Source organism: Hordeum vulgare, chromosome 5H, assembly GCF_904849725.1.
Source record: "Hordeum vulgare subsp. vulgare chromosome 5H, MorexV3_pseudomolecules_assembly, whole genome shotgun sequence".
In the NCBI taxonomy this organism is placed as follows: domain Eukaryota; kingdom Viridiplantae; phylum Streptophyta; class Magnoliopsida; order Poales; family Poaceae; genus Hordeum; species Hordeum vulgare.
The window spans coordinates 585,700,590-585,724,449 of NC_058522.1; the positions used below are offsets into that span (position 1 = coordinate 585,700,590).

A 23,860-nucleotide genomic window follows, 5' to 3' on the forward strand; every position below is an offset into this window, starting at 1 on the left:
CATAGGATATCCAAAAAAGTTGGGTACATCTCCTATCTCAGATCCGAAAGCAAAGTGTTTGTTTCTAGAAACGGATCCTTTCTCGAGGAAAGGTTTCTCTCGAAAGAATTGAGTGGGAGGGTAGTAGAACTTGATGAGGTTGTTGAACCATCACTTCAACCAGTGTGTAGCAGGGCGCAGGAAGTTGTTCATGTGGCGCCTACACCAAATTGAAGTGAAAGTTGATGATCATGATCATTAAGCTTCAAATCAAGTTACTACAAACCTCGTAGGTTGACAAGGTCGCGTACTGCTGCAGAGTAGTACGGTGACCCTGTCTTGGAGGTCATGTTGTTGAGCAACAGTGAACCTACGAGTTATGGAGAAAGCGATGGTGGGCCCAGATTCCGACAAATGGCTGGAAGCCATGAAATCCGAGAGAGGATCCATGTGTGAAAACAAAGTGTAGACTTTGGTAGAACTACTTGATGGTCATAGGACTATTGAGTGAAATGGATCTTTAAAAGAAGACAGACGATGATGGTGATAAGTCACTATTAAGAAAAGCTCGACTTGTCGCAAAGATGTTTTCGACAAGATCAAACAGTTGACTATGATGAGACTTTCTCACTCGTAGCGATGCTAAAGGTCTGTTAGAATTATGTTAGTTGTTGATGCATTATTTATGAAATATTGCACGTAGGATGTCAAAACATTGTTTTCTCGACGGTTTCCTTGAGCAAACATTGTATGTGATACAACCAGAAGGTTTTGTCGATCCTAAAGATACTAGCAAGTATGCAAGCTCCAGTGATCCTTCAATGGACTGGTGCAAGCATCTCGGAGTTGGAATATACAATTTGATGAGATGATCAAAGATTTTGGGTTTGTACAAGGTTTATGAGAAACTTGTATTTCCAAAGAAGTGAGTGGGAGCACTATAGAATTTCTGATAGGTATATGTGGTTGACATATTGTGGATCAGAAGTAATGTAGAATTTTTGTAAAGCATACAAGGTTGTTTGAAAGAAGTTTTCAAAGGAGTACCTGGATTACGCTACTTGAACATTGAGCATCAAAGATCTATAGAGATAGATCAAAAGCGCTTAATAGAAGTTTCAACAAGATGCATGCCTTTACAAGTTTTTGAAAGAGTTCAAAATAGACAAGCAAAGAAGGAGTTCTTGGTTGCGTTGTGAGGTGTGAATTTGAGTAAGACTCAAAACCCGACCACGGCAGAATAAAGAGAATAGACGAAGGTCGTCTTCTATGCCTTAGCCGTAGAATCTAAAGTATGCCATGATGTGTACCGCACCTGAAGTGTGCCTTGACTCAAAGTATGTTGAGAGGTACAGAGAGTGATCCATGATTGAATCACTAGCAGCGGTCGAAATTTATCCTTAGTAACTAATGGACTAAGGAATTTTTCTCGATTATGGAGGTGGTTAAAGAGTTTGTCGTAAAGGGTTATGTCAATGCAAGCTTTGACACTAATCCGGATAACTATGAGTAGTGAAACGGATTCGTATAGTAGAGTAGATATTTGGAGCATTTCCGAATAGCACGTAGTAGCAGCATCTATAAGATGACATAAAGATTTGTAAAGAACGCACGAATCTGAAAGTTTCAGAACCGTTGACTAAAACCTCTCTCACGAGCAAGACGTGATCAGACCCCATAACTATATGGGTGTTGGATTCGTTGGAATCACATGGTGATGTGAACTAGATTATTGACTCTAGTGCAAGTGGGAGACTGTTGGAAATATGCCCTAGAGGCAATAATAAATCAGTTATTATTATATTTCTTAGTTCATGATAATCGTTTATTATCCATGCTATAATTGTATTGATTGGAAACACAATACTTGTGTGGATACATAGACAAAACACTATCCCTAGTAAGCCTCTAGTTGACTAGCTCGTTGATCAAAGATGGTCAAGGTTTCCTGGCCATAGGCAAGTGTTGTCGCTTGATAACGGGATCACATCATTAGGAGAATCATGTGATGGACTAGACCCAAACTAATAGACGTAGCATGTTGATCGTGCCATTTCGTTGCTACTGTTTTCTGCGTGTCAAGTATTTGTTCCTATGACCATGAGATCATATAACTCACGGACACCGGAGGAATGCTTTGTGTATATCAAACGTCGCAACGTAACTGGGTGACTATAAAGATGCTCTACAGGTATCTCCGAAGGTGTTCGTTGAGTTAGTATAGATCAAGACTGGGATTTGTCACTCCGTGTGACGGAGAGGTATCTCGGGGCCCACTCGGTAATACAACATCACACACAAGCCTTGCAAGCAATGTAACTTAATGTAAGTTGCGGGATCTTGTATTACGGAACGAGTAAAGAGAATTGCCGGTAAACGAGATTGAAATAGGTATGCGGATACTAACGATCGAATCTCGGGCAAGTAACATACCGAAGGACAAAGGGAATGACATACGGGATTATATGAATCCTTGGCACTGAGGTTCAAACGATAAGATCTTCGTAGAATATGTAGGATCCAATATGGGCATCCAGGTCCCGCTATTGGATATTGACCGAGGAGTCTCTCGGGTCATGTCTACATAGTTCTCGAACCCGCAGGGTCTGCACACTTAAGGTTCGACGTTGTTTTATGCGTATTTGAGTTATATGGTTGGTTACCGAATGTTGTTCGGAGTCCCGGATGAGATCACGGACGTCACGAGGGTTTCCGGAATGGTCCGGAAACAAAGATTGATATATAGGATGACCTCATTTGGTTACCGGAAGGTTTTCGTGCATTACCGGAAAAGTTTTGGGCTCATCGGTAGTGTACCGGGAGTGCCGGGAGGGGTGCCGGGGACCATCGGGAGGGGTGTCACGCCCCAAGGGGTCTCATGGGCTATGGGAAGAGATAAACCAGCCCCTAGTGGGCTGGAATAAGTTCCCACTAAGGCCCATAAGGTTTGAGAAGGAAAAAACACAAGGTGGAAAGAATTTCCAAGTGGGAAGGTGGAATCCTACTCCAAGTAGGATTGGAGTAGGACTCCTCCACCTCCAATTTCGGCCAAACCTTTAGGTTTTGAGGCTGCCTCCTCCCCTCCCTCCCACCTATATATACGGAGGTTTTAGGGCTGATTTGAGACGACTTTTCCATGGCAGCCCGACCACATACCTCCACGGTTTTTCCTCTAGATCGCGTTTCTGCGGAGCTCGGGCGGAGCCCTGCTGAGACAAGGTCATCACCAACCTCCGGAGCGCCGTCACGCTGCCGGAGAACTCTTATACCTCTCCGTCTCTCTTGCTGGATCAAGAAGGCCGAGATCATCGTCGAGTTGTACGTGTGCTGAACGCGGAGGTGCCGTCCGTTCGGTAATAGATCGTGGGACTGATCGCGGGATTGTTCGCGGGGCGGATCGAGGGACGTGAGGACGTTCCACTACATCAACCGCGTTCACTAACGCTTCTGCTGTACGATCTACAAGGGTACGTAGATCACTCATCCCCTCTCGTAGATGGACATCACCATGATAGGTCTTCGTGCGCGTAGGAAAATTTTTGTTTCCCATACGACATTCCCCAACAGTGATGTTACTACCTAAGCTAGTCCTACTAACTATAAGTAGTCTAATAGAGGTCCGATGGAAAGCCAAAATCGGAATCCGATTCCTCGTGGTGACCACAAGTGTAACTGTCCAGTATCCGCAATTGCTGGAGCCCGGTCAAGTGGACATGCACACCTGAAACATGCGAAGCTCAAGCATGCCGTCGGTGGTCCAACGTAAACTTAGGGCCAGTTGGTGATATGGTTACATCTGCTACATACATCACAGTGTTAAACGATAAGTGCTATATGCTATAAATGTGTCACCGGAATACATCATCTACATGCGTCACAGTGTTGATGCAAGCAAGAGCTTATATCAACTACTCTCTCCATCCATGAAAATGTATACTTCTGCTTTTGAACTAAGTCATTTTGTTTAGACTAGCAATATATATGATACTTTCTCCGATCTAAATTATTTGAATCAATTTTTCTACATACGAATACGAATGTATCTAGACATGTTTTATGACTAGATATATTCGTACCTAGACAAATCTGTGTTAATTAATTTGGGTGGGAGGGAGTATCAAACTTACAATATCGCGAAACTACTTTTCAAAATGGATTTACTGATATTAATTTGGTATCACAAATTTTTCTATATTTTCTATAAAATTTGTCAAATGTTTTCTTTTACTAAACACAGAAGTTAAAACTATGTACTAAGGGAGTAAATAGCAGTAGTACGTAGTAGTACTTCGTCCGTCCCAAATTACTAGTCTTAATTTTCTTAGATATGCATCCATATTTAGACACCTTTTTTATCTGCATACATTTATATTTAGATAAATCCGAGACAAATAATTTAGAGCAGAGGGAGTACTACTCTACTCTGGTTTTTTCTTCAAAATGGAGTATGAGTCTACTCAGACCCTAATACTGCATCCGTCTCAAAATTCTTGTCTTAGGTTTGTCTAAAAATGAATGTATCTAAGTATTAAAACATGACTAGATATACATTCATATCTAGACAAATTTAAAACAAGAATTTTGAGAGAGAGGGAGTAGTAGTTAATTGTGCAGCCAAGCAGCACTCCATTGTAAAATTATAACCTAGCAATTCATGCAGGAAGGGCCACTAAATTGCAATATATTCCGCACGTACTTTTAGCATGTGTTATGGGCTTACTAAAAGTTAACTTTACAAGAAAAAAATACATAGCAACTATAATACAAAATTCGTATAATATGGAGTAAAAAAACTACTATTATAATACCAAACCCTATTACCTTATGGCACCTATTTGCCATAATCATGTAGATAAATTTCTAATATCATAATTATCAGAAAGATCACGAGGAGTATTGCTGTGTAGGACAAGCGGTAAAAATGGACAAAAATAAATATCTTTATTTTCATACCACATTTGAAGTATATTGCGGAACAATCGATCGACAACGAACAATAGAGTAATGATGATACCTATATACCTGCTACTATAATCATCTACGTCCACCTGCTAAATCTCCCGAAGAAGATTGTGCAAATTCGAGGCAAAACAATGCAAAAAACAAGCATGATTCAGGTTGATCCCGATGGGTATCCTACAACGTCTCTCAGCGGAAGATCCGAGGCGCCGACTCCAAGGCAGATTCCGTCTCAACGGAAGATCCGAGGCGCCGACTCCAAGGCAGATTCCGCTAGCACCGTGGCTTCGTCCTTCACGTCCTCTCCCGCCTCTCCCGCGTCCCACGACTCGGGCTGCGCCATGTTCCAGCCTAGGCTACGCGCCCGACCCACTAAGTCTGTGTGGTCGCCCTCCACTCCGACAAGCGGCACACAAGCGCGCGTGGCTCGGCGCCTCCTTGTCCCCGAGGAGCCCAAATCCTCTGCGTCACCATATCATGATGCTCCTATTGGGAAAATACAGGTCTTCAAAATCTATTAGCAAATTAAAATGTTACATCGATGTTACGATTTCGATATTCCTTTCTATGTGCTACAGGAGAAGCTAACAATTTGCGTGATGCGCTGGAAAAAACGGACTACCGCGATGTATGAGGAATTTGCGGCACCAATGAAAAACAAGAGATGGCATTTCGTGCCTCCAAACTATGGTAATAAAATTATTGACTACACATGGGTTTATAGAATCAGAAGTCATGCCAATGGTAATATACACCGTTATAAAGCTCGCTTGATCGCAAATGGATTTAAGAAATGTTATGCATGGGTTAGGAACATACATTTAGTCTAGTTGTTAAAGTCGTTGTCAGTATATGAGTTGTTTTGTTGAAAGAAGTCAGATATGATGATATGTGTTCATGTCTATGTGTATGCATGATATCATAGTTACGGGTTCCTCTAGTTATAGCCCTCTCAACGATAATGCACGATTTGAGTAATCATTTTGCAATGAAAGATTTGTGATATTATCATTTCTTGTTGGGTATTAAGGTTAGGAAAAATTTAGCATGGTTTAGTTCTCAGACAAGAAAAATATGCATCAGATTTGTTGGCATCGAAAAAGCTCTCCGACGATGATGGTGATCCTCTTGGTTCTGAAGATAGTATAAAATATACAAGTATTGTGAGAGCTTTACAATACTTAACATTGACACGACCTTAGACAAGAAAGTAGAGTTACACAATAAAATGGAAAAAAAATGTTGTGATGCATGCATATCCCTAGCTATTAGTCCTCCTCCGCCCTATCGAGCTTGCCTATCATGGCGCCCCCGTCCAGGATGCTGCCAAACATGGCGGCCTCGAAGAGATAGTTCACCTGCCAGGCATGGTGGCTTGCATGGGCGACGAGCCAGACCATTTCGTCGATGAGGCCCTTGGAGAAGAGGTGGACCATTTGCAGGCGCGAGGATTCAATGAGGTGTTTCTCACGCTGCTCGTCCACCTCGCCCTTCCGGACGTACTCCAGCGGACCGGTGACAATGGAGGACCAAAGGGCGGCAAGCAGTTCTTGGTCTTTTAGTTTTACTTTGAGGAAGCGCCGGACGTGGTCGCAGGTTTCTTCGCCATTGCACGCGTACTCAAGGTCAAGGGGCCTGCTGAAGCCGGTGGTGCGAAAGTCGGTGTCGAAGACCTCGTCGAAGTCGGCCTCGCGTTGGGGCTGCGCCGGGGACTTGCGGGCCTTGGGCCATCCAAGGAGGGCGCGGCGGAGGAACATGTGCCGGTCGTTGTGCAGGTGCCAAGTGTACAAGGTGATGCACATCCGGGCCACAGGCTCATGCCACCTCTGGGTGTACATCCGAGCTCCCGTGGCAGCGTAGGCGTCGTAGATGGCCCGAAGCGCCGGCTCGCTCACGACGCCTGAGGCGGCGATGTCGGCCACGTTGAGGAACGAGTTCATGACCTCGGAGTTTACCAGGTCGCTGCCCACATCGATGACATCGGTGCCGGGAGAGCTGAAGACCAGGTCGCTCGTGACGGCGCCAACATCGAAGCCCCGGGCAATTGCCTCAGCCCCCATGCCAAGGATGCTGCTCTCGCATAGGGATATGACCTGGGCGGCCCGGCGGTCCATCTGCGCCGACCGGTCCTTGAGGAGCGTCTTGTGCGCCGCCTCCAGCGCGATCTTGGCTCGGATGTAGGACGCGCCTATCGCGACGGCCTCGCGTCGCTGCCGGCCACCAGGGGTTCGTAGCGAGCGGGCGTCGGCGAGCCCATCGTGCAGGAGGCGGCTGAACGAGGGGAACGCCTTGTGGTACCCGTGCTCGTAGTAGAATGCCATGTCCACCACGTAGTTGGAGAAGAGGGTGCGCACGTCGGAGGCGCCAATCAGCAGGTTCGCCATGCCGCTGCCAGATAGGGCGTTGGTTGTTTTCATCGCCTCAGGCCAGTCGGTGGCGCCCAGCAAGGCGAGAACCTGCGGCGTGGCTTGGATCAGCCCGGCGCCCTTAGTGGGCAGCATGTTGCCGATTGCGTGTTGCGTGCTTTTCCACAGCGCCAGCTCCGGTGACAGTCGCAGCTGCACCACCCTGGGCCGCGCCCGCACCGCGTCCTCCTTGTTTTTGTTTGGGGCGCCACCGCCACCGCCATCAATGCTAGCAAACAACTCGGCGAGCATGTCTTCCGCCTCACGAGACAGCCTTCTCAGATCCGTCATGGCCCCCTTGCCGACCAAGGACCTCGCCGCCGAGTAGCCCGTGTACAAGGGGAAGCCTCCATCTTGCCGCTTCGCCAGCCGGGGGCCGGAGAAATATGAAGGGATTGCAAGTGCAACTAGCCCGCTGCCGCCACCGCCAGGGACAGCGTCCTTCTCCCTCACGACCTCAATGTCGAGGCCATGGAGAGAGCAGCCACCCCAGGTTGGGGTTGGGGTTGGGGTGGGTGGTGCCTCCACCTCCACGACGGCGCGACGAGTCCAAGCGAGACTCAGCATTTCTTACTATATATATATTATGCAAGTAAGTAAGTAATGGACTTGTCGTGCTGCTTGCCAGCCTTGTGTATTCCCCAGCAGCTTATATAGAGCTAGCCATATCAACACAAGGCTGGCTCTCAGTGGTTTTGTACAAGATTAAGCTTGTGGTACGGTACTGGCTCTCAGTGGTTTTGTACAAGATTAAGCTTGTGGTACGGAACTAGCTAGCTACGTATACAGACTAGCTAGAGAGACACACACGTTGGCAATGTGTTTATATATTTCACTACGTACGTTCTTCTTATTGTATCACTTTCTCGCCATGGCTAGAAATTAAGTAAGGAATGCCAGGATTGCATTTGCACGCCCTTGTGGGCGCGTGGGCCATTGACGACGGACGGCCAGACGGCGCCGATCGAGCAGGACGACGACGGCCAAGCCAAGACGTACGTTCTTGCAGTGCAGGTTTCCTTGTCCATCTTGGTACTACTCAGGGTCGATGGTCCTGATGATGGGCATAATCTGCAGGGTCCTCTCCGTTCACACAACTAGCTATAGCTATATTTAGTAAAATGCCCACGTGTTGCCATGCGCTTTTCAGTTATTGTTCTGATTGCACTCTTTTTTTATGAATGTTGGTAATTGCTCAACTCGTGGACACTAGTGCTACGTCCATCCGTCCCAAAATCTTTGTCTTACATTTGTCTAGAAATGAGTGTATTTCTTCTTCGAGATAGAAAATAAGATCCAGATTTTAATTAAAATATTAAGTTTGTAGTGAATAACAAATATTTTAAAATCACCAAGATAGATTACTTCAAATTTTTTTTTTTAAGAAAATCACATTCACACGGAGGAAAAATAGGAATCATGTCTTCATCAAAACCACGAAATGTGCCCACATAAAAGGATATACTCATACCCTCCTCAAATCCATAAGCATGGCATAATTCTCTGCAATTTGCACAACCAAAATATGTGTGATATATTTCATTGTACATCCTAGCTTTGAAAACAAAACAATGTTTCCTCATCAGGTAAACAATCCTCTCATCCACGTCATCTCTCTCTTGGACATGCAGCTTATATATCTAGCACAAAAAGACTTGGGATGCACTAGTTGAATTTAAAAAAAAACAGAAATTACACGTTAAAACTAACAATAATCTCGAGACATGTTTAGTTAAGAAGGTATTATGCGCAAGAATTACCGTATAATGTTTGTAGCCCTCTTTGAGTGTTAGCAAGAAGTACCTATTCTCCTCTAGATGAGGATCGTCGCGTTGTCAAAACAATAAGGGCACTCGGGGATCCCATCAAGTTCATCCTCATTCATCCGTCATCACTACTGGAATTCAGTTATTTGCCGTCTGCCAGATCTTTGTCGTCTGCTGGGTGATGGCAAAGAGTGTCTTTGCCGTCAGCTTCCACAAAGCGAACGGCAAAGAACTGGCTGATGGCATAGAACGTCTTTGCCATCAGTCACTTCTTTGTCGTCAGCCGCAGACGGCAAAGAGCCGCACATCAGACGACAAAGCTACATGTGGGGGCCACCTGACTGCTGGGACGTTAGGTCAAACTCGAGTCTCTTCTTTGCCGTCTGCTAGCGGACGACAAAGAGTCCAGAGACAGACGGCAAAGAGTCTAGACTCTTTGCCGCCCGCCAGCAGATGGCAAAGAGATAACGTCTGTAACGGCTCCACCCACTCTTCCACTCCTCTCCCCGACGCCCACCGCCGCCACCACCGTCGCCGCCCCACCGGCCCTGTCGCGCCGTGATACGTCCATTTTGCATCATGCTTTTATATTGATATTTGTCGCATTATGGTTGTTATTACACATTATGGTACAATACTTATGCCTTTTCTCTCTTATTTTATAAGGTTTACATGAAGAGGGAGAATGTCGGCAGCTGGAAAAGGAGCAATTTTGAGATACCTATTCTACGCAACTCCAAAAGCTGTAAAAATCAGCGAGGAATTATTTTGAAATATATAAAAAATACTGGGCGGAAGAAATACTGGAGGGGAGCCCGCAGTAGGTCCAGGCGCGCCTGGGTGGCTCGTGGGCCCCCTGTTACCCCTCCGGCTCCCATCTTCTGCTATATAGAGGATTTCGTTCCAGAAAAAAAATCAAGAGAGAGTTTTCGGGAAGAAACGCCGCCGCCACGAGGCGGAACTTGAGCGGAACCAATCTAGAGCTCCGGCAGGGCCATCCCGCCGGGGAAACTTCCCTCCCGGAGGCGGAAATCGTCGCCACCGTCATCACCAACACTCCTCTCATCGGAGGGGACTCGTCTACATCAACATCTTCATCAGCACCATCTCATCTCCAAACCCTAGTTCATCTCTTGTAACCAATCTCCGTCTCGCGACTCTGTTTGGTACTTGTAAGGTTGCTAGTAGTGTTAATTACTCCTTGTAGTTGATGCTAGTTGGTTTACTCAGTGGAAGATCATATGTTCAGATCCTTAATGCTATTCAATACCTCTCTGATCATGAACAATATTATGCTTTGTGAGTAGTTACGTTTGTTCCTGAGGACATGGGATAAGTCTGGCTATAAGTCACTGGGGTGCGTGAACGGGGGTGGGGTGCATAGCCACAAGGAGGAGCGGGGTGTTCGGGCTGGTGACGCCCTCGCTCCTATCTAAAGCGCTACTACTAGGGTCCATATCAGTAGCGCTTTATGTATTTCAAGCACTGCTACTAAAAGAGGCCACCGACAATAGTAGTAGTAGCAGCGGGCGCTTGTACAACGCGCTACTGCTAAGTGGAATTGCAGTAGCGCTTGGTCAGATCCAGCGCTACTGACAAATTAGTAGTAGCTCCGGTGCGGATCCAGCGCTACTGCTAGATTTAGTTAACCGGCTAACTCGATCCCCTCTCCCCCACTCCTTCCCTCTCCGTTCGACCGACCCTCTGTCCCTCTCGCCTGTGATCCAGCGCGCTGCTTCTTCCCTCTCCGCCGCTGACCCCCTCCAAGCACCGTCGTGCCACCTCCACACGTCGCCGCCCCCTCCAAGCGTCGTCGGGCCACCTCCACGCGCCGTTGGTCGACTACCTCCCCTCCCGCTCTGGTAAGCCCCCGTCCCCTCCTCCCTACCGCCTCGCTCGCCCACCCTAGCTCCACACCGCACGCCTCCCCCTGTCGTGGACGCCCCCGTTGACCGTGGACGCAACATTTTCACCTAAAGTTTGTTCAAAGGTTATTCAATCCATCTAAAGTAATATTTGTGGATAGGAGATAGTAGTAGTGTTTATTAGTAATTTTGGTATGAGGATCTACCAATGCATCTAGGGGTTAAGAGACTTAGTGAAGATGGGGTGGTTGCTGACCTAGGGCATGTAAGGTTGTTTGGAGGGAAATTTTGCAATATGATTAGGCATGAGAGGTTGTTCATAATATTCTCTGTATTACCACATCTTTTGTACTTGTTCATTGTTGCTATATTCAAGTGTCCTATGTTTTGCCGGAATATTGATTCATTTCCGTTCCGAAAAATTTTAGGCACTCCATATGTCCACTTTTTAGTAAATGTCATTGTCCAAATTTTCTCTGTTTTAGGAAATGTCTGACGACGAAGAGGAATTCGTTATGTGCGAATAATGCCAAGACAAGAGCGGCCTTTGCGACACGCCTGACCTAGTTGATGATAGGCGCTTCAGCATCATGCTCGATGAGGACTTTGAAGTGGATACAGTAAGTCACAACGACAAGTTTTTTTCGTAATTAAGCATGACTTCTTTTGCTTCAACTTATAATTTTTATTTTTTACTATTCTACTAGCGTATCCCTGCCATGCAAGACATTATGTGTTGGATAAGATTGGTTTCAGTACTGAAATAAATATGGAGGTAAAGATAGTTCACTTGAGGACCGAGCATGGTTATACTTTTGCCGTAAAATTGTACAACGCACACACCTACTGCTTTTTTGAATGCAAAACTTGAGTAGCACTATGCAAGGCTTATGCATTTGAGTCTAATATGCTTATCACCTTTGATATTCGTCCGGAAGATGAAATTGAAGGTAAGGTCGATGTGCAGACGCCTCCAGTTCTTCCATTATGTGAGTTTCTCAACCACATTTATTAAGTAATTTGTATTGTTTATTTAAAAATAGTTGACAACTTATTTCCATTGACAGCTTATTTTCATTCTTCAAAAAATGTACGGAAAATGGTAGACAGAACCTATTACTACAATGATGAAGCAGAATTAACTTGTAAGGAGAAACATCATCTTGTCGCATTTATCAATGATCTTGAGAATTACAATACCTATCAGCAAACTCCCCAACATTATGGTCAATATGTGCCACTAGTGCACGTGGTGAACTACGGTAACATGCATGGAGATTGCATGGTAAGATTTTCTACTATTACGACATCCATGCATCTTTTGCATAAATTCTTGTAAAACTAAACTACATTGCTAGCAACCAAGCTAATACTATGTTTTTCAACAGAAAATCCCGCAAGATTGTGTGCCTCATCTGATGTTACCAAGAGGTCGCGTTGATGTTATGATGATACGGCCAACACGGCCAGGTCAGCCTAGGTATCTGCATCACTCCTGTCCATACCGGATTTCTAAAACCGATGAAGTCATGACAATCAAAGATTGGAAAAAAATGTATGGTCAATCATAGAGAGCTACTTGGTAGCAACATTATGCGTAGCCCAAGAATTGGAGACAAGATGATCTCCATTCTCCATAATGGAGAGTCAGGGCCTATCTTGTTTTATGATATTCTACCTAAGCAGAGGAGTAGGTCCTAGGTACAATGTGTTATTATGTGCTACAGTGTGTTAGAGTTGACGATGATGATGAGGAGGAGTTGTGATTATGACTAGTGACCAACTTTTGTTATATGATGTCTCATTGATGAAAATGATATTAAATAATATTGGTGGTAATGACTATGATGATTATTAGCTATTTCCGAGGTGATGTGATGATGTGCTAAAGTGTGTTAGAGTTGATGATGATGATGAGGAGGAGGAGTTTTGATTATGACTAGTGACCAACTTTTGTTATATGATGTCTCATTGACTATGATGATTACTTCTACATCACTTATGTATCGCTATTTTCGAGATGATGTGATGATATTTTATGAAACTATATATGTATCACTTATATATGTATCACTATGTGGTGTATGTTTAATATGATGTGATGAAACTATTGTATAGAATATGCATAAATACATCACAAATATGTAGAGGGTTCAAACACTAGTGGAGAAAGGGGTATTAGAACCGGTTGGTAAGGGCCTTTGGACCCGGATACACATCCGGTGCTACGTATCCGGGAATAAAGGCCCCCCACTTTAGCACCGGTCTCTTACAAACCGGTGCTAAAGGCCTCCACGTGGGCGCCGAAAAGTGCGCGCAGGCGGAGGACCTTTAGGACCGGTTGGTAACACCAACCGGTCCTAATGCTTTTTTTTTCTTTTTTTTCCTTTTCTTTTCAGTGTTTCCGATTCCGTATTTCGGTGTTTCCGTGTTCCGTATTTTTAGGGTTTTCGTTTACGTGTTTCCGGTTCCGTATTTCCGTTTACGTCTTTCTGATTCCGTGTTTCCGATTCCGTGTGTCCGTGTTCCGTTTTTTACGAACACGTAATCGGAAACACGTATCCGGAAACACCGATTCCGTGTTTGCGGTTAAGTGTTTCTCCGATTCTGTGTTTGCGGTTAAATGTTGATGCACCAAATAAAAGTACATATATACATGTAACACGAAGTACTGGACCGATTATCATTACATAATTTGAAGTTCGTTTCCTATATATAGCTCTATACTTGCATAGAGAAGGGAGCTGGCTATTGGTTCATAGGATGGAAAAATTCTCCGCCTTCATCTATGACTTGCGTGAGGAGAAATCCTGCCAATTCCTCTGCAACTGCCTTGCAACGTTGGATTGGTCTTAGCATCGCCCGCTTTCGTTGCAGCTTTAAAAGAAGTAGATGAAAACAATTAAGTTATGAACAAAACTAACATAATTGATGGCAACATAAATAAAGTTATGAAGATCCGGTTACGTACCTCTAGATTTCTGGAAGTACGGGATTTCTCATTGATAATCCTGTGAATGTACTCGCAAACGTAGTATCCACAATAATCAGTGCCCTGTGGTTGTTGCGGGACGCCCTATATACGAGAACATAATTCAGTCAAATTAATATTAATCAAGAGAATGGTAATGGTATTGAAACCAGGGTACGTAGTACTACTTACTTTGTTAATCTGAAAGTGGAGCTTGTCTGCCCATGTACCGGGTTCTTCCTTGATGAACATTTGCCAAACCCTGGCCGACAAATAAAAATGAATACAAGAGTTAATTATTACTTACTTGATATCAGGAAATGAACGAAAAAGAGGCCGATGAACGAAAGAGGCCGATATATATATACCTTTGAAGCATCTCACGCGCGCTCTTCCATTTGTCAGCGTCCCAGGTTAACGGGTCCCAGACTTCAACCACTCCTTGATCGATTCTAATGATGAACAATATGAAGTGGGACCTGCGCACGTGTACACACGCAGTCATGCATACTCATCAATTACACTTAACATCAGGTAAGCAAAATGGAATGTGTACAAGACAGTAACACTCACTTGAATGCGTAGGGCCAAAGTATTTCTTTTTTGGTACTTTGTCGCTTCAAAAACCTTAGCAAATCATCCGGTGTATCCTTGTTGAACTTTTCTATTGTCTCTTGATGAAACGAATACGGGTCAATGAACCCAAAGTCCCAGATTCCTGCCAGCCTGCATTCACGAATCTTCATTCTGCATAGTAGCGTACAAAAAGAATGTCTCGTGAGTGATAATTATACGGGCAATGAACGCGAGCTTAACTAAATAATTAAATTACACAAATAAAATACTTACAAACAGTAGCAGCTGACGATAGCTTTGTCGAGGGCACGTTGATTGTACATCTGAAAAGAATCATCGAACCCAACCTCCACACCGTACTCTCCGAAGTAGTGTTGATCCTGAACTGCCGCCATGATACAGTCTCTCTTTTTCCTTGCGGCCTCCAAGTACCAACCATGTAAATTCCATAGTTGGGTTGTTAGAGCACTAGGATTTTCGACCAGAGGCTGCTCGGGCTTATATTTATATACCACATCAGCAATAGCGTAACCTACGTCGCCCATGCGTGGACCGGACACTGAAGCCTGGTCAGATAACACCTTGAGCGGGGCAATTGACTGTGCTTCTTGTTGTCCGAGCTGGGGAACTTGTTTCCCGCATTTCGTCTGCTCCGCCTGCTTCATCTGCTCTGCCTGCTTTATCTGTGCGGTGTGCATCTTTTCAATGAACCGTTCATAGTCTGAAAGGGGCGGCGGTGGCGGCGGTTCAGGATAATATAAGTTGTCGATGGTGCGCTCAATTTTCCACTTTGGTACGTTCTTCAGAGTTTCCTTCCAGATGTCTGGAGGGGGCTTCAGGGGAAACCGTGCGAACCATGCTTTGTTTTTGGCTTTCACGGCCTCGTCTAGTTCCTCCGAAGTCATCAGGCCTGGTAACTTCGGGGGAGTCTTGACTTTATTGGGTTTCCTTTCTCTCTTCTTGGGAGGACTCCCGTTTCTTCTGAACTGCAGCTTCCGCTTTGCCGTACCCGTAGTGTGCGCATCCGTCGGCTCACTGGAGTGCACGGGCGATGGACACTCGGCCTCGGGCTCCCTATCTTCGTTGTGGGGTGGACTTGGAGGTGCGTTGGGGGGTGGACTTGGAGGTGCGTTGGGGGGTGGACTTGGAGGTCGTGCATTCTCTGTACGGAAGTGAAAAAACTATTAAAAATAGGCTTACATGTGGTGCAACATTCAGTAATTGTTGGAGGTGGTGCATAATTGTACCTGGAGGACTCGGTGGCCTTGGCGCCGCGTTAGGAAACACGATGTGTTTCTTCTTCCACAAGATGATACCAAGCTCCATTTCTCCCAGTGTCTTCTCGCCTTCACCTCCAGGAATATCAAGCTCAATTGACTGGCATCCCGGCGTAATTGTTGACAACCCGACACGAGCATGGGATGCTGGAATCTGACCACCATGGTAGGTTGCTCCAGGTTGATTCGGTAAAGCATAGTCTGACGCCACCATGAAGGATATGTTCCCCATTGGCATATGTATCTCACAGTTTGTCTTCTCCGTGACATCTTCCACGGGGTAGTGAGGCGCCGACGGTTCGACTGCAGGACCGTCTTCTAGCTGCAGCTGCGTGGAACCCACGCTGCTTCTATGCTGAGATGGGACGGCATCTGCTACAGGATCGTCTTCTAATTGCTGCCTATCAGCGTCAGGTGCAGGATCTTCTTCCTCCTCTTCAGTGTCAGGTACAGGGTGTCCCCCTTTCTTCAAGAGAAACGACACCTTTTCTTCTAATGTCGCTATCCGTTCCAGCGCCTTCCTCTTGCTTCTACCACGGCTTCTGTAAGTGCCAAGGTCCGCCGGAAACCCTTGGTTCCACGGGGTAGTGGCTCCAAAGCCTCGTGTTCGTCCCCACTTTTCGGGGTTCCCGAGTGCCTTCGTCAACTCGTCGTTCTCTCTATCGGGAACAAAAGTTCCTTTTCGAACAGCTTCTATTGCCTTCTCTAGATCTGATACGACTTGTCTTATTTTTTCCGACCATGGTCCCTCCGCAACAATCATCCCCGTTTCAGCGTCCAACGTTGCCCCATGCGCGAACAACCAGAACTTGGACCTATCGGGCCAGTCATGGGTCTGTGGAATGATATTTCTTTTCAGAAGCGCATCTTCATAGCGTCACCACCTAGGCAGGGCAGTCATGTAGCCACCTGACCCCAAATAATGGTGATATTTCTTCTTCTTCGCATTCTCCGTATTTGTGGCTGATCGGGATGTAAAGACACCCGATTTCTTGTACGCCTTAAAATCAGGCCAAGCGTCTCTTATCTTCACTAGGTGCCCAGTGAAAACTGGATCTTCGTCCTTATATTTCTTCCACAAGTCTTTCTTCCACCTCTGGAATTGTGTGGCCATCTTCTTCTAAGCCCACTCCTCGACTTTCTTCTTCTTATCTTCCGCTACGCTGAAATTTAGCCAGACCGTGTCGCAAAGCACTCTTTTCAATCTGTCATCGACATAAGTAGCTCCAACGTTGGCGCCGGTCTTCGGCTTATTCCATTCTATTAAGTTGATCGGGACCAGGTCTCTTACAACAACTCCGCACTGATTTACAAATTTGCGATAAGTTTCTGGGGGTTCCAGTGGTTTGCCATCAGCAGCAACTTTATCGATCGAGTACCTTGCAGTACCTTTCAACCTTGCGGCCGGGCCTCGTTTCGACTTTGTCTCAGTACTTGCGCTAGGTGTTCCGGAGGGCACCTAAATGGGAAAATAATGATTCGTTAGTCAGTGCAATAAAAAATAATTGTTGCGTCAACAGTGACTTGAGATATACATTGGCAGAGTTTGTTCCGGAGGGCACTTCTTCATCTACTACATCTTCTATATTCTCAGCTCCGTCACCGGAGTCGTTCAAAAATTGATTGCTAAACGCATGCCCACCGTCGTCATCATGATATATGGCTGTTGCATCTTCAAAAATCATCTGGCACATGTATCTTTCCTTCTCCGCCTCACCCATTTCCGCGAGCTGATCGGCGTGCTAATCATGTGGTTCTTGGGGATCCATAGCTCAACACCTGCTAGTAACAAGAATTTAACTTAGCAAAATTATTTACGGAAAAGTTTTACGGAACCGGAAATTTTACGGAAAAGTTTTACGGAATCGTCGGAGTCGTAATCATCGCAAAGTTTTGAGGAATCGTCAGAATCGTCGGAAACTTTCCCCGCAGTCATGGAATTAATCGTCGGAATCGTAGGAAAGTTTTACAGAATTGTAATCGTCGGAAAGTTTTACGGAATCGTCGGAATCGTCGGAAACTTTCCCCGCAGTTATGGAATCGTCGGAATCGTAGGAAAGTTTTACGGAATTGTAATCGTCGGAAAGTTTTACGAAATCGTCGGAATCGTCGGTTTAGGGTTTTACGGAATCGTCGGTTTAGGGTAAACTATGAATCGTGGGAATCGTCGGAATCGTCGGTTTAGGGTTTTACGGAATCGTCGGAATCGTCGGTTTAGGGTAAACTATGAATCGTCGGAATCGTCGGAATCGTCGGTTTAGGGTTTTACGGAATCGTCGGAATCGTCGGTTTAGGGTAAACTATGAATCGTCGGTTTAGGGTTTTGCGGAATCGTCGGAATTGTCGGTTTAGGGTAAACTATGAATCGTCGGAATCGTCGGTTTAGGGTTTTACGAAATCGTCGGAATATGATGAAGGCGGCTTCACGTAACTTTTTTTTATAGGATGTCCTTACCTGAATATACAAAAATATGGATATACGAAAATATGGATATACCTTTGACGACGGCGCGACGAAGAGGCGGCGAGGAGGCGACGTTGCGGCGAGGAGGCGGCGCGAGGATCGGCGAGGAGGTGGCGCGAGGAGGCCGCGCGCGAGGAGGCGGCGAGGATCGGCGAGGAGGCGGCGGCCGGCGCGGCGAGGAGGCGACGGCGCGGCGAGGAGGCGGCGAGGATCGTCGGCCGACGAGGCGGCGCGAGGAGGCGGCCGGCGCGGCGAGGAGGCGGCGGCGGCGCGGGCGAGGAGGCGGCGGCGGCGCGAGGAGGCGGCGGCGCGGCGAGGCGGCGAGGAGAGATCGAGGCCGAGTCGGGAGGAGAGAAGGCACGCGCGGGAAGGCGAGAAGTTGGCGACCCCGGAGAGGTATAGGGCCTTTAGCACCGGTCTGTGTTAACAACCGGTGCTAAAGACCCTTTAGCACCGGTTGCTAACACAGACCGGTGCTAAAGGGTCCAAAAGTCGGGCGCGAACCGAACCCACCTTTAGGACCGGTTGTTGTTACAGACCGGTCCTAAAGGTCACCTTTAGGACCGGTTGTTGTTACAGACCGGTCCTAAAGGTTTTTTTCCTTTTTCTTTTTTCCTTTTTTCTGTTTCCTGTTTTCTTTTTCTTTTTGTTTCCTTTTTCTTTTCCCGTTTCTTCTTTTATTTTTCTTTTTTCCTTTTTTCTGTTTCCTGTTTTCTTTTTATTTTTGTTTCCTTTTTCTTTTTCCTGTTTCTTCTTTTATTTTGCTTTTTTCCTTTTTTCTGTTTCCTGTTTTCTTTTTCTTTTTGTTTCCTTTTTCTTTTTCCTGTTTCTTCTTTTATTTTATTTTTTTGTTTTCCTTTTCTGTTTTTTTTTACATTTATTTATTAATTGTCAAAATGTCATTTTTACACTTAAAAAATAAAAAATGATATTTATCAAAATGATCAAATTTAGTGGAAACTGGTCAAATTTTTAATATTTATCAAAATGGTCAACACAATTACATAAAAGGTTTAATACATTATTACACATCACCAACAACACCCCCTATCTATTTTTCTTCTTGCCTTTCTTCTGATTGCGCCGTAACCATGGACTATCTTCATCATTTAACGGGATGCTTGGATCATCTTTGACTTTGAAGGGAGGAATTTCATCAAATTTATTGTAATCTTCTGACATGTCTGTCTTGTCCTCGACTCCCACGATGTTTCTTTTCCCTGAAAGAACTATGTGGCGCCTTGGCTCATCGTTTGATGTATTCGCTTCCTTATCTTTTCTTTTTCTCGGTCTGCTAGACATGTCCTTCACATAGAAAACCTGAGCCACATCATTGGCTAGGACGAATTGATCATTGCCGTACCCAAGATTCTTCTGATCCACTGTTGTCATTCCGTACTTCGGGTCTACCTCCACGCCTGACAGGTTGAACCATTTGCACCAGAACAAAGTGACCTTAAAGGAAGGTCCGTAGTCAAGTTCCCATATCTGCTCTATGTAACCATAGTATGTGACCCTTTGCCCGTTGTCGTCTTTTGCATCAAACCGGACGCCACTGTTTAGGTTGGTGCTCTTTTTATCTTGGTCTGCCGTGTAAAATGTGTTACCATTTATCTCGTACCCTTTAAAGGTCAATACAGTCGAAGATGGTTGCTTGGCCAACAAGTATAGCTCATCTTCAACAATGTTGTCATTAATGAGACGTCTTTGCAACCAACTGCCGAAAGTCTTCGCGTGTTCTTTAGCAATGAAATCTTCAGGTTGCTCCGGGTATTCCGAGCGTAAAATATCCTTGTGTTCCTGGATATATGGAGCCGCCAAGCTGGAATTAACTAGAACTGTGTAGTGTGCTTGAGTGAAAGATTGCTCGTCCATACATGTTGTTGATTTCTTTCCTAGCGTGCCTTTTCTACGCAGTCTCCCCTCATGGCGCGACTGAGGAACACCGATCGGGTTCAGGTCAGGAATAAAGTCAACACAAAACTCAATCACCTCCTCTGTTCCATAGCCCTTGACCATGCTTCCTTCTGGCCTAGCACGGTTTTTAACATAATTCTTCAAGACTCCCATGAACCTCTCAAAGGGGAACATATTGTGTAAGAATACAGGACCGAGAACGGAAATCTCTTGGACTAGGTGAACTATGAGGTGCGTCATAATATTGAAGAAGGTTGGTGGGAACACCAACTCGAAGCTGACAAGACATTGGACCACGTACTTCTGTAAACTTGGTAGAGTTGCTGGATCGATTGCCTTCTGAGAAATTGCGTTGAGGAATGCACATAGCTTCACAATGGGTACTCGCGCGTTTTCTGGCAGAAGCCCCCTCAATGCAATCGGATGTAACTGGGTCATGATCACGTGGCAGTCATGAGACTTTAGGTTTTGGAACTTTTTCTCTTCCAGGTTTAGTATTCCTTTTATGTTCGACGAGTAGCCAGACGGGACCTTGATACTACTCAGGACTTGGAAAAAGATCTCCTTCTCTTCCTTGGTAAGAGCGTAGCTGGCAGGACCTTTGAAATTCTCTCGATTCATCAGGTCGTCTCGTTCGTGCATACGTTGGTGGTGCAGCCGTGCTTTTGGTGTATCTCTCGACTTCTTCCCATGCACACCCAATAAGTTTAGCAGGTTCACGCAAATATTTTTCGTCACGTGCATCACGTCGATCGCAGAGCGAACCTCTAGGAATTTCCAATAGGGTAGTTCCCAGAATATAGATTTCTTCTTCCACATGGCTACGTGGTTGTCGGCGTCATTCGGAATAGATTGTGCGCCAGGACCCTTACCAAAGATTACTTTTATATCTTTGACCATGTCATATATATCAGTACCTTTAGGGAGGGTTGGCTTCCTCCGTGTATCTGCCTCGCCTTTGAAATGCTTTCCTTTCTTTCTTACGGGATGCCTGTCTGGAAGAAATCGACGATGCCCCGGGTACACATTCTTGCCTATATGTATACTTTCAGTCTCGCCTAAACAGTGTGTGCATGCGCTGTATCCCCTGTTTGACTGTCCTGAGATGTTACTAAGAGCGGGCCAATCATTGATGGTTACAAACAGCAACCCTCGTAGGTCAAATTCCTCCTGTTTGTACTCGTCCCACACACGTACACCTTCGTCAGCCCATAACTCTAAAAGTTCATCAACCAGTGGCCTCAGGTACACATCAATGTTGTTGCCGGGTTGCGACGGGCCTGGGATAAGCACTGTCATCATAATGAACTTACGCTTCATGCATAACCAAGGAGGAAGGTTATAGATACATAGAGTCACGGGCCAGGTGCTATGACTGCTACTCTGCTCCCCAAACGGATTCAGGCCATCTGTACTTAGACCAAACCTTAAGTTTCTTGGGTCACGGGATGTTTCTCCACTGCGACCCATCAGCGGGTTGTCTCAGCATATCGTCTTCCTTACGGTCTTCTTTGTTCCATCGCAGCAACTTGGCATGATCTTTGTTTCGGAACAAACGTTTCAACCATGGTATTATAGGAGCATGCCACATCACCTTGGCAGGAACCCTCTTCCTCGGGCGGTCGTCGCCCTCAACATCACCAGGGTCATCTCGCCTGATCTTATACCGAAATGCACCGCATACCGGGCAGGCATTTAAATTCTCGTGCTGACGGCGGTAGAGGATGGAGTCATTGATGCATGCATGTATCTTATGCACTTCCAATCCTAGAGGGCAGACAACCTTCTTTGCTTCGTACGTACTGCAGGGCAGCACGTTATCTCTTGGAAGCATATTCTTCATTATTTTCAGCAGCTTTTCAAATCCCTTGTCAGATATTCCATTCTCTGCCTTCCATTGCAGCAATTCCAGGGTGGTGCCCAGCTTTTTCTGGCCATCTTCGCAATTTGGGTACAACAATTTTTTGTGATCTTCTAACATGCGCTCCAACTTCAACCTCTCGTTTTCACTTCCGCAGTTTATCTGTTCTTCACGAATGACCTGACGAAGATCATCATCAGACTCATCAACAATGTCCTCAAGTTCAGGCTCGTCTTCCCCCATTTCAGTATCACCGTGTTCACCGAACATAGGATAGTTATCATTATCCTCTTCTTCTTCATTGTCTTCCATTACAACCCCTCTTTCTCCGTGCTTGGTCCAACAAAAATAACTAGGCATGAAGCCTTCTTGCAACAGGTGGGTGTGTATGGTTCTTGAGTTAGGGAATATCCTCTTATTCTGGCATTTTTTACATCGACAAAAAATAAATCCATTCTGCCTGTTTTTCTCAGCCACATTGAGAAAACTATGCATGCCATTAAGGAATTCGGGACGACGTCGATCACTGTACATCCATTGCCGGTTCATCTGCATTATATAAATTTATCAAAAACCATTATGCTAAATCATCATGACTAAATTAATTAATTAATACAAAAAGTTCATCACACGTTAAAACCAAAGTAGCGTAGTGACCATACATATATAGTTCTCATAAAAACACACACTGAAACCAACCATAAAAACTCTCTCTAATTAATGCATTTAAAAACAACAACAAATGCGATCAAAATCGCAACAAAGGTAACAATTGACCCGACGGCATAATGATACCAAGCCTCTTTACTAATTGCATATTTTCTAATCTTTCTAATCTTCAGACGCATTGCGTCCATCTCGCTCTTGTGACCATCGACGACACCGGCAAGAACCTTTTCCAAGGTCATCTTCTCTCTTTCAGTTTTTTCCAACCTTTCTTCAGTTTTTTTCAATCTTTCTTTCAGGCCAACATTTTCTTGTTCAACTAAGTGTAACTTCTCACCAATAGGGTCGATTGGCATTTCCGGTTCCACTACCTCCTAGATAAAAATATCTATGTCAAGTTGGTCGGCGTAATTAATTGTCATATAATCAGGAAATGAAAATATGTAGTTATAAAAGATAATATACCACATCCGAATCATAGACTGGACGAGGGCCAACGGGGACGGATATCAAAACCATGGCGCTATACATATAAAAAAATCTTACACAATAAGAAAATTATATACAGGTAAATATGTAAATCATACAAATCAAAATTTGTTTTGGTAAATAAAAACAATAGGCTCACCAAGGTTGTGTCGGTGACGGGGCGATCGACGGCGGTGAGGAAGGGGACAAGGCGCGCGACACTAAAAAAAACCACAAATCATAATTAAATTTGAGCTCAAATTGCATATGTATACATAACAAATGATGAACTCTCTCTAGCTTAGGCATTTCATCAAACACCTAGCTAGCACAACAAAAATGAAATGAGCAAGAAAACGAGCAAAACTTGCAATGCCGGAAGAGGGAATGTTGATGCTAACCGTAGGACCGATGGGTGCCAACAATCTTGACAAATGGTGGAGAAAAATGGGGATGGATTAGAGCTCCCAAGAGGAAGGAGAGAGCAAAAATGGAGTTGAGCTCGAGCTAGAATAAATGGGGTGGAATATAGGGTGCTCGGGGAGGAAGGAGAGGAGGGCTTTAGGACCGGTTTGTGTCAAAAACCGGTGCTAAAGGGTCTGACAGCGGGGCCCCGCAGTTGCTGCAAAAATGAGAAAACCTTTAGCACCGGTTTGTGATACAAACCGGTTCTAAAGGGTCTGTCC

At 45.2% G+C, this 23,860-nt stretch overlaps 1 protein-coding gene across 1 annotated transcript; it reads right to left on the minus strand.

Moving 5' to 3' along the window:
- Positions 1-6,206: 6,206 nt before the first annotated feature.
- On the minus strand, positions 6,207-7,910 carry LOC123397465. Its single transcript, XM_045091990.1, has one exon. It carries the CDS (start codon positions 7,908-7,910, stop codon positions 6,207-6,209), a length of 1,704 nt encoding a protein of 567 aa, XP_044947925.1.
- Between the last annotated feature and the right edge of the window lie 15,950 nt (positions 7,911-23,860).

Excerpts from the sequence above, each read along its gene's own strand:
- LOC123397465 (XM_045091990.1), bottom strand. The coding sequence starts at position 7,910 with ATGCTGAGTCTCGCTTGGACTCGTCGCGCCGTCGTGGAGGTGGAGGCA.